This window comes from Bacillus rossius, chromosome 7 (assembly GCF_032445375.1).
Source record: "Bacillus rossius redtenbacheri isolate Brsri chromosome 7, Brsri_v3, whole genome shotgun sequence".
NCBI classification, from domain to species: Eukaryota; Metazoa; Arthropoda; class Insecta; order Phasmatodea; family Bacillidae; genus Bacillus; species Bacillus rossius.
In genome coordinates, this window is record NC_086335.1 from 56336602 (window position 1) to 56348612 (window position 12011).

Sequence of the window (12011 nt, forward strand, 5' to 3'; positions counted from 1 at the left end):
ACGCATCGCAGTTTTCCTCAACAAAGACGATAGAATAAAAAAAATATTAAAGAGGAAGAATATTACTATTCTCTTCCCGTTAAAAAAAAAAAACAAAAAAACACGACAGTAGAAAAATAAAATAAAAAAGAATGTTCGTCAGTAAGGTTGTGTACGTTAAAAAAAAAAAAAGAAGAAAGAATAATTATTTTTGAGATATTTATTGTACGGTTTACGAGCCACGTGGACGCAAGCGCGTGTACGGTCCTGTTGGATGAAGAGCGGCGGCCGACAGTTTCTTCCTGAACGCGCCGCGGAGTGGTGGGGGAAGAATGCCGGTGGAGGGGAGGGGCCGGAAGAGGGGAAGAGAGGCGGGCACGAGTCTCCGGCCGGCACGGCAGTCGAGAGCGGACGGGCGCCCGCAGTGGTCGTGTGTTCGCCGGGAGCCGACAGCTCGCGAGGGTTTGTCCGTGTGACTCGTGTCGCCCTGTGAGGCGGCGGCTATGGACGTAGCTGGACCGTGAAGTGCTCTCGCTCGTCGTGGTGTGCGGGGCTGAGCGATGCGGGCGCCGGTCGCGTGCGTGGCGGCGGCGGCGGCGCTTCTGTTGGCGGCGGCGCCTGGCGGCCGGGCGGCGCCAGGCGAGACCTCGCCGCTCCAAGGTAACAACACCGACCCACATCTACCGGCGCCTTTCTCTCTGTGCTTCACGCTCCGTGGCTGTCATTGCCATCCCCGGTTCACATCGCATAACAGCACGTTTACTTAAACCTACACACTACATTTCATTTAACGACACGTACATAACACTAACTTGCGACATTTTTAATTGTTAACGTGCTTGAAAGCTTCTTTTTTTTTTGTAAATAAATGTCATTGTTGTATACTGCAAAAATTAATAACGGTTTAAAAGAAAATAAATAACACTTAGGGCAAAAATTAAAGGTTTACAATAGTAATGAATTACTATTTATCAGGAGTTCATGGTACAGAATCTATGTGAAGTATTTAAAGGAGCAGGGGCGCAAATCTGTAGGATTCGCAAAGGGGACCCGTGGAAATTTGCAGGGAGCCCATGCAGCCTGAGAGTTTTGCGCATGAGTTTTAACCGACACAAGTCGCCTCTGGATGGGGTACTTGTATGTTGTATACTGTCCCTATTTTGGCATACACGCATGCAACAAGCAGAAAACTTTAAATTATGCAGAAAGTTTTCCATAAAACATTGTTTTGACGTTTACGTTTATCAATCCCGTTTCACATACAAAGTGCAAGCTAGCCTCCTCAGTGAGGAGCTTCGTAATTCCAGCCCCCCCCCCCCCCTCCGTCTTGTAAAAAAGCACAGGCATATGTAATTATTAGATGTGTTAGCTAAACAAGCATTTAGGTATATGACATTCCAGCTGATTTGAAAACTTGATTGTGCGGCTCTTGAAAAGTGGATCCGTCAGAAGTATGTCACTAAATATGAAGTTCCCGAGAATAGTTTAATACACTGTAGGAACCTGACTTAAAATTGATAGTAAGATTTTCGTCTGAATTTTTTTTTTCCTTGTTTCATATGGCACGTAAGAAATCCTGAAACGTTTGAATTTTACTTACGGCAATAATTATGATAATGTATCGTAAACGTTAATTTTTCTAGCATTTTTGTAACTAAAATTAAAAAAAAAAAACACGTGGGTGGTTGCATGCGACAGCTTTGCTCCGAAATTTACCCTAATACTAACAATTTGTAAGAAAAACTTGTATTTGCAATGTACCTAACCGTCATACCTATCCTAGTACTGGTATTCAATGTTAAAACACTGATAATTAGGCTTGTGGAAACACTTTTTTTTATCACAATGTTAACTTATTGTTTAGCGATTACAGGTTAAATTCCTATAATGGGCACGAATGATACAAAAGATCCAATTACGACATGCGGTAAGCTTGCGAGACTGGATTATTATTATTATTACTTAACCTGCAATTGGGCTTTCACCCGGTGGCAAGAACTCCCACTCACTCCCCTCTCCCCCCCCCCTCCATCAGCTTTCTCCTCAGCTCCCTCCCATCCCTGACCTCCACCATTTCCTCCCCCAGCCCATTCCACTCCCTCCCCGTCCTCACCAGGAAGGTGTTCCGCCCTCTCTCTGTCCGCCTCCACACCCTCTGGAGCTTACATCTGTGGTCTCTTCGTCCTCTGTACTCCCCTCTATGTACTTTGCTTCCCAATTGCCCCCATCCCCCTTCCCCCTTCAGCACCTTGAACATCCTGACCAACCTTTCCACTCTTCTTCTCCTCTGTAACGTTTCCCACCCCAACTCCTTAATCATTTCCGTTGGGCTATGCAGTTTCCCATCCTGCCCCTCCCTCCTTCTCCACATTCCCATCACCCACCTAGCCGCTCTGCGCTGCACCCCTTCCAGCTCCTTCACCTCAGTCACCAGGTAGGGGTCCCAGACCGCCGCCGCATACTCCAACATTGGCCTGACCAATGTGGAGTATGCCTTCTCCTTTGTCCTCCTCCCAGCTCCCTGCAGGGTCCTACCAAGCAACCCCAGCGCCTGCCTTCCCCTCCTGACCACCCCCTCTATGTGCTCCGCCCATCCTAGGTCATTTTTCAGTGTCACCCCCAGGTACTTATATCCTGCTGCCTCTCTTATCTCCTGCCCCTTCCAGTAATATACATTTCGTGTGACTTTCCTCCTCTTTGTAAATCTGACAACTTTTGTCTTACCAACATTCAAGGACATTCCATTTTTCTCCGTCCATTGCTCCAACCTTATCAAGTCCTCTGTTAAACATCCCCCTTCCCCCACAACCTCATACACTACACAGTCATCTGCAAATAGCCTCCATCTGGCTTTCATGCCCTCCCCCAGATCGTTTATCATAATTGTGAACAACAGAGGCCCCAGCACACTCCCCTGTGGCACCCCCGACGTCACTTCCCCCTCCTCGGAGCTTTCCTCACCCACTCTCACTCTTTGTCTTCTATTCCTCAGGAAATCACCCACCCAGTTTACCACCCTTCCATCCCTCACCAGCAACTCAACCTTTTCCATTAACCTCCTATGGGGGACCTTATCAAACGCCTTTTCAAAATCTATAAAGATTGCATCTATCTGCTTCCCCCCGTCCACCGCTTCCACCAGGTCTTCCAACAGCCCAGCCATCTGGGTCTCGCATGAGAACCCCATCCTGAATCCATGCTGCCTGTTATCCACCCACCCCAGATCTTCCATTTCCCCCTTTACGTACCTTCCTACCAACCTCTCCATCACTTTTCCTACACAGGACGTCAAACTGACCGGCCTGTAACTTCCTGGCTCCGCCTTATCATTTCCCCCCTTGTAGATGGGAACTACCACTGCCTCCTTCCATTCCATTGGTAGTTTCCCCTCCTCCAGAGACTGCTTGAAAACCTCCAACAGGTACTTCCCAATCTCCCTATCACCCAACTTCAAATGACTATTCCCTATACCATCTGGCCCAGCTGCCTTTCTCCCTTTCAACCTCCTGATCACCTTAATTACATCTGTCAGTCGCAGCTCAAAGGCCTTCCTGCCCATTAAACTGTCGTCCTCTTTACCCTCCCATGCCTCCCCCTTTGTAAATACTGCCAGATATTGCTCCTGCAGTAAGTCTGCCTTTTCCCTGTCCTCTGTATATTCCTGCCCCCCTCCTCCTCTGAGAACCCCTATTCCCTCCTCACCCTTCACTCTTCTTATGTATCTGTAGAGCTCCGCCCCATTTACCGTCCCCCCTTCCCCCATCAGCTGTTCCATGTAAGCATCCCTTGCTTCCCGCGATTTCCTCCCTAGTTCCTTCCCAAGCGCCTTCATTTCCGCCTCTATCTCCTCTCCCCCAAGCTTCCTTGCCCTCGCATGCAGCCTCCTACATTTCCTTTTCAACACTTTCAACTCCCTTCCATAGTAGGGAGGGTCACCTCCTTGGCCTACCCTTGTGCTTGCTTGTCATGTTGTGCTTTACTCAAGCTTCTTTCAAGCTTAACTTACGTACTGAACACCACACAGACTTGCATTTGCACTCTTGCAATAAGCTTGAATAAGGCTAGCCAAGTTGACTTTTCATGGAAAACTTAATTAAAGCTTGATGTAATCGTAATTCAATCTTGGAGGCAGCTAGCTGGACGCGTTATTAGTTAAAATGGGGTTCAAGCTTCCGGGCTTGTGGGAGCAGTCTTCACTGGAAGATTAATATGCTATTAGGACTATAAAGTAGGCATGTATAATAATAATAATTTATAAGTACCTTAAATATCGATGGTGTTGAACTGCCACCTGGTATGTCAAAAATGTCAATTTTACAGGGCAGTTAAAAACACTTTTAAATTACTATATTTACTAAATATTAAGCATTGACTATTCATACATGTTTACAATAAAAGTAATCTCTTTAAAATTATGTAAACATAATTTTTCATTCAATCAATTTTTCTCAAAGTGACATACAAGTATGCTGTATGTAAATATTGGTGGAATGTTGACATACGAGGTTGCAGTTCAACACCATCGATATGCTGTTTATCATTAGTTCTGGTTATAACGTTCTTTTGGAAAAGGGGAGATGTCTATTTGATTAAAACCACAGGTGCGACCTGTTAAGTTGGAATGAAAAAAAAATGCTGTATACTTTGACGAGGACAAAATAATTTGCTAGCCAATCACTTTCGACGTATGTGTGGCGTCGGAGTGAATAATGTCGCGGGTGAGATAGTGTTGCGGCTAGTGACGTCCTAATTCCAGCGTGTCGGCATTTTGTTTTAGTTTTAAAAAATATTGGCCTTGTTCATTGGTATTTTTATTTTTGGTATGTATTTTTAAAGGTTTTGTTTACTATAATTATCGGTGAAATCTTTCAAATGTGTCCACGAACATTGTTGTTTTTTCCCCAATGAACGTTGAATTTGAACTAAATAAATGTCTGTGAACATCTGGATTAAAAAAAAAAAAAACCAAACATCGATGGCTAGCGTATATGGTGCTCGACAGTCTATAAATTTGTAAATGTTGTTTGGTTTTTGAACGGGTAGAAACCGCATGTTCGCTGTATTTAGCTGTCGCATCGCGTCCGTCGCAAATTCTTCGGCCACAGCATTATCATGATCCCAGCATCATAGTGAAAATAGAATTAAATACGTTCGACGAAGTTCCTTTATCTCTTGCCTCTTACAGCAATACACTTCTCTAGTTACCTTTCTCTTCTTCGTGAATATAAACACGTCGTTCCTACATTCAACGACACCCCGTTCTCTGTCCATCATTCTAGCATTATATATATATATATATATATATATATATATATAATGTACGTTATACATATTCCATGGGCGTCGCAACCCCCCCATCCCTCCCCAATAAAAAAGTCTTCAATTTCGTCCCCTTCAATAATATATTTAGTTTCGTAGTTATATTAAAAATATGATTTCTGTGATACAACCCATATGGTGTGCATGGTGCATTTAGTCCAATCGTGGTAATGTGAGCACTTTTCAATTCGATCTTCGTGTAAAATCAAAATCAGGTCCGATACCGAAGCGCGCCGATAGCAGAAAGCCGAGACGAGTCAAGCCGATCCGATCAAGTGCGCGGCCTTCCATTGCAACCATCTATAATTAGAATATTTAGGAAAGACAAATGCCCAAAAACCACCTGTTTGCACCTTCAAACCCCAAATTTTCCCAGGGGAGGACCCCCCGACCCCCCGCTTTTTTTTTTTTTTTTTTTTTTTCCAGGGGATGGATATTTTCAACAACTAAATAAATTGAAGTCCCTCCAAAAAATATATCCTTGCGACGCCCATGCATATTCAATGATTCTAGCCTGATCAGATCCTCCTGCAGGTGTACCCCTTCCTCCACAAACTCACACATCACGCAAATCGTCTGAGAACATTCTCACCGTGGTCTATATCGGTTATCATTATCGTAAAACAGGGGCTCTAGACCCTTTCCTCTCCTACCCAACTTACCATCCTTTAACAAAAAACGCTACCTTCTCCATTATCATCTTGAGGGGCACTTGATCAAAACGCCTTTTTCAAAATCTATGAATATTGCGTCTACTTGCTTCCCCCGTCCAACGGCTCCAACCAGATCGCCCAGTAGCCCCGCCATATGATTCACACACACGAGAACTCTCCTGAATCCATGCTGTATTGTAGAGGTGTAAAAGTAACGAAAAAATGTGTACCCGTATGTATTCGTTACTATAACAATTAGTACTCGTTACTTTCGTATCGTTACTCGTTACTTCTGATACCGCATGACATGGCACATGCTATGTTATGTAACAGCATCGAATCGAGTCGTATTTCGTACGCGTACAGTATGACGTCGCGTAAATAAAAATAAATCGAATATAAACAATTAAAAATATTTCATAATTAACAGCTTTTGTTAACCAAGAAACAATTAACTCTCATTAGAGCGGCTTCATTATAATATATCTTTTAAGATAAGAACATAAAACGTGAAAATACGCGATTATAAAAAACAAAAACATACATATTTATAATTTGTAAAAAATACTTTCTTACGTTGTTTCTGTTCGAATCTAAAACTTTGTCTACACACACAATACCTTAAATAAACAGTAAAAAAACTTGGACGACGAATTTCCAAATTATACTTTTATTAATAAACAAACATCGTTCTTTGTAACGAATAAGCGCGTGCATGCGTGAAACATACGAAAGATGCGAGTAACGAAATGCATTCGTGTGTAACGTTTCGTTACTCGTTACTAGATGCCGCACCCGTTACTCAGTAACGAATACATACGGTTTGCTACAGCTCTACTGTATTGTCCACTCACCCTGTCATCCGTTTCCCCCCCACCACATAACATGCCCACCAGCCGCCGTTTCCTTCCCTACACTGGACGTCAGGCGAACTGGACTGTAGTTGGCCGGATTTGCCTTGTCCTGTACCGCCCTTGTAGCACACAAAGGGACTAGAGCCGCTCCCTATTGATACGTACCCTCACCCTCTTTCCGCCCTTCTTACCTTCAGTCTAGCGCTGACAGCTCGCGGAACTGCTGGCCCGTGTCGTATTTGCCGGGCACACCTTATTGCAGTCTTTTCCGCGAAAAAAAAAAAATACAAGCGTTTAATTATATGTCTCGTGATCGGAAAAATTCGTGGATTCATTTCTAGATAAAATCAAAACACGTTTACGCCAATACTGCTTCTAGATGGGCAACAGTTTATCTGGAGAACTCTTAGGGCCGTATTCCAAGACACAAAAATAAGGGTTTAGGTGTTGAATATGCAATACCTGTACCCTAACCATATTCCAAGTGCACGATAGGACACGGCCAGTCCCTTATTTTTAGGGCACTGATTTTTGGTGTCCTATCTGCTGCCGATTTGATCCATAACTCTCTCTCTCTCTCTGTGTGTGTATGTGTGTGTATATATTTCCTTTCCTGTTTAATGAACTTTAACGGAACTTTTACGATTACAATTTCCCCCCCCCCCCTAATATCTTAAAAAACAGCAAATATAAATACGGCCAAAAATTCGTCGTTTATTCTTGTACAACCAAAATTAAATCTTTTATTTCACATTATAATTCCATAGTTTTAAAAAATAAGCTAAAATTACGATGGATTCCACGAAGTACAACTGTTTATATCCTCGCACAAGTCCTCGTTTATTAAAACGGCTGCCGATCTGATACCTTACAGGGGTTCAGTTAGGACACGTTTTGGAATTTGACCCGAGAGTTAGGGTACGGCAGTTGCCCAACAAGGCAGTGCATATTCGCCACCTTACTGAAACGTCTTGGAATACCGCCCTTAGCCAGTGAGAAACATTCTACAAAAGAAGTATAGAATCGCAGGCAGCCCAGTTGACATGTCTCAGCTAATGAGCGGGTGGCAGTTGCCCGAGCACAGGATCGTGGAGTCTATCCTGGAGGTCATTGAAATTCCAATTTTTCCAGTCCCCAAATGTTGAAATATTAATAAGTTGAAAATTACTTCGTGTACTATTTAGCACTGCGTACCATAGAGTTAACGTCTCAATAGAGCTTGACTAAAATTCATATTATTATACTTTTCTATTGCTCATATTATTGGTTCTCAATTTATCTGAGACAGGGAGTATATTCTAGAGGACATTTTAACATAAATTATCCTATTCATGTTTATGAATTAAAATAATAATGCGCTTTAGTAAGTTTTCAAAAGTTATTCAGGCTGACGCTTTATGTGCGATTTGTATACATATCTGACGTATTAAAGTTTTATTCGGCAAAAAAATAAAACTTTTTATACGTTCCAGATAGGGCTAGTGATTTTTCGCGAAAATATTTCGAGAGAAGCTGTAAAAAGAAAAAAGAAAACAATCTTCGCCTGTTTCGTTATTGATTATTTCAGATACATGTCTATCATCAGCTCACGAATTACAGCAATTTTGTGCGGAAGTAAACGCTTTCTAAATGGCGTGGCCAAATAAGGCATTGATTTCTCTTGCAAACTGCCGCCAATCACAAAGCAGAAATTACCGACGCAGAAGTAGCTTATTGTAGCCTAGTATAAGCGAACAGTTGTTTCACGAAAATCTGCCTGTAGTTACAGTTGTGGTTTAACTTTTACTTATTTTTCCAAATAATTCACCAAAGTTATCTACATATCATAGTAAAAACGTTCAGTACATCCCTCACTCTAAAAATATACCGTCATTTGAGGCGGGCCTAAAAATCATACGTGTAAGTGCCATCATGTTTTCATGGTTCAGACATACACATTTTTACTATCCACTTGCCTTGGAGGAAGCGTAAAAAGATGTTGGAATAGTAAAGATTAATTAAAGGATTTTTTTTGAGACTATTCAGCTTGACATGGAATCCCGGTCGATTGAAACATTTAGAATTTAAAGTACCCGGCTAGTCAGGGTATGTATTTGTGTTGGTGATGCGGAATGAATAAGTGCTTCTAGCACGATATCGCCTCTAAGCGCAAGACTCTGAACTGTTGCGCTGTCTTCTCGTGCATAGGACAACTATGAGATTTGAGCGGCAAACGAAGATAAAAGTGTAATGCTAGTCCCTTGAGTCTTTCAAGAATATGTTCTGGGTGTTTCATGTTTAAATATTATTCCGTAAACACATGTTTTAACCCTTCTCACTCTTAAAACATTACAGTTAAGTAATTAAATACGGAAACATGTGTACACATACGCCCTCAGCGTTGTCTTAAATTATTTTTTTTTTACAGAAACCTATCATATTTTGAGCAGTTTTTAAATTGCGTGTACATACCGTGTGTCCAGGTAGGCGGGACTCTTAACTTTTGAATTCTTTTTGTCTTAAAAGAACAAAATAGTTTGTTACAACGCAAAAGTTTTTGTTTAGTTCATATAATTTAATTCTAAGAAGTTTAGCTCTTTTCAGCATTGTTCATATTATTCATGGGATGTGTTATTAATAGTGACTTACAAAATAGTTTCTCCTTTTAGGAATATATGTTTTAGCATGTAATTTATTTTTCTGTCAGAATGACTACACATGTAATAATACTGTCAAACACTATATTATGGTCTTAAAAAATCAAGAAATAGTATAATTCAAAATATATTAAAACTTTTTCGATTAACTATGGTATACAAAGCCAGACTTAACTTTAATGACCCGGGTAGTATCGATATAACTACAGTGTTCGCCATTTACTCTGTACTGCAGTATTCAGCGTGAGACAAAACTATAACTGGTCTCAAATTTGACATTTCTCTAAAGAAGTACCACTAATACCCACCCCCCAACTGAACTGTCAGTTGCAAAGCTTCAAATGAAGTTTGCAAACACTTCAACTGAACAGGTGCAAATGGATACGTAAACCACTGGTACTAACATTTAGAACAGACAAATTTTAGAAAAGATACACGATATACTTACTGTAGTTAAAATATTGGGGAGGATTCATTCGAGAGCATTGTCGTTTTACCGACTTGGTGCTTGTCTATTTTCTGAACGCTGCCCTCTGGCACCGTTCGGAGGGGAGTGAGTGTTTTATATATAAAAAAACAGTTCCTTGCAAAAGTTGATGTGAATTGTTGCCGTAAAATATCTCGTAAAAGCTTCGTCATCCATAACAGACACTTCACTTTTATTACGCTAAATCCTTTTAGAGAATCCTCGACGTATAGTATATCCAACGGAATACATTAAAAAAAAAAAAAAAAAAAAAAAAAACAGCCTTGAAATTATTGAGTTTGGAATTGTTAGGAGGCGACATGCTGCGGCGTGGTAAAAGTCTCTTTTTTTTTTTTTTTTACGTAGCCATCGCCATATTTTAACGCCCAATACATTGCGGAAATGATGCCTGACCACTTCTGGTGATGGTTAGTAAATCTCCGTCGTTGAAGCAGTCACTTCCATAAAAAGAAATACTAATTTAAAACTTTTTACAGAAAAGCAAAAACTACCACTTCAGCCAATATAGCTTCCGCGAATTTTGTTGTGCTGGCGTCACAGATGCAGAAGACGAGATAGGTTAGAAATTTTTTTTTTATTCTTGTTGCGCTGTTGTGATTCCAGCATTACGCGCACGGGTGGCCAAACAGTCGTTCGCTTTCATCGCTCAGAAACATCACGAATTACGTTCTGGAACTAAAAAAAAAATTAATTTACGTCTCTCTTATTTCTTGTTATGTATTTTTCATTGACATACAGCAATGACCTTTCGCCTCATTATCTAGAGTTGTAGATTCTCTTGTTGCAGTAGTAGTATAAGGCCAAGTAGAAATAGAAAAAATATAGACTAGTAACTAGCTGGTTTCTGATCGCATACAATTTTTTGTGCTCATAACTTGCAAAATATTTTAAATAAATAAGCAAATGTGTTCTTGGTTTTTTTATGATTTTAGAAATTTTTTCGGGAATATTAATTTCCTGTACGCGTTTTCTTACATTAAACAATACAATAATACTACCAAATATCGATTATTAGAGACCGGAAAAATTCGCGGGTTCAATGACCTGTAGGATGAACTCCATAGCTCTACGTACACTCGATCAAATGTCACCCACTCATTGGCTGCTGTCTTGTGAGACGTTCCAGCGTAGCAGCCTGTGATTCGATAAAGCTTTGGTTGGGTGTTTCTATCATTGGCCCAGCGTCATCCAGGTGAGTTGTGAGCCAATAGCAGAGGTAGCACTGAGGTATAACTATTTGTATTTTTAGCCTATCGCGAAATGAATTCGCGAATTTTTCCGATCTCTATTGATTATCCATAAGTTGAAACAATTACGTAAAAAGAGAAATTTGTATAATTGCAGTGGCGGAAAAGACATGACAATATTAATTACAGTATGTGTTAGTAACAGAAGGACTGATGCAGATAGGGCGTGGGGTAAGTAGTTGCAGACCCTAGCTCCAGGGTCTTGCTGCGGTGAAACTCCCGAAAGTCACGGTCTCGCGCGTGGTAATCGCGCACAGTAAGTATTCCATCCTGACCGCGGGCTGTCAGTCCGCGACACGGACACGTGGTTTGCGTCCGGGAAAAGAGTTCTCGAGACGGCGACGGACGATAAGGAAATGAGCGGATGTGCTCGCCGCAGGAAACGCGCTCTCGTACGGCCGGCTGTGTCTCTCGCCGTTGCGTGGTCCGCGGTGAAGTACACGTAGTGACGTGCAGTGGCGTAGCCAGGATTTGTGTATGGGGGGTGTTAAGAAGCATGCCTCCCCCCCCCCCCCAGTATTAAAGCGGTGGGTCCGGGGGTCCTCCCCCGGGAAAATTTGGATTTTTAGGTGTCAAATAGTGCTATTTTAGCAGTTATTGGTTGGAGTGATGAATAATTACAGATTTGGTGCTGGGGGGGGGGGGGGTTGAACCCCTAACCCCCCCCCCCCCCGGCTACGCCCCCGGTAACGTGTTCTCTGCCGACCGCCTCGGCAAGGTGAGACTTCTCCCCCTCGTGCGAGCGGGGTGCGTGCAGTCTTCCGTTTCCGGTGCGGCGGTTATCGCGAAATGACGCCGCGAAACTAATTGCCGCGCTGTGGAACATGCAGTTCGGG

General features: G+C 42.1%; 1 protein-coding gene across 1 annotated transcript in view; it reads left to right on the forward strand.

The window, feature by feature from the left end:
• The first annotated feature begins 385 nt into the window (after nucleotides 1–385).
• The window catches only part of LOC134534096 (BMP and activin membrane-bound inhibitor homolog), a 63435-nt gene continuing 51809 nt past the window's right edge, over nucleotides 386–12011 (forward strand). Inside the window, exon 1 of the mRNA XM_063372141.1 lies at nucleotides 386–639. Coding sequence (XP_063228211.1) covers nucleotides 540–639 — 100 coding nt within the window. The 5' untranslated portion in view covers nucleotides 386–539. The remainder of the gene's footprint in view (nucleotides 640–12011) is intronic.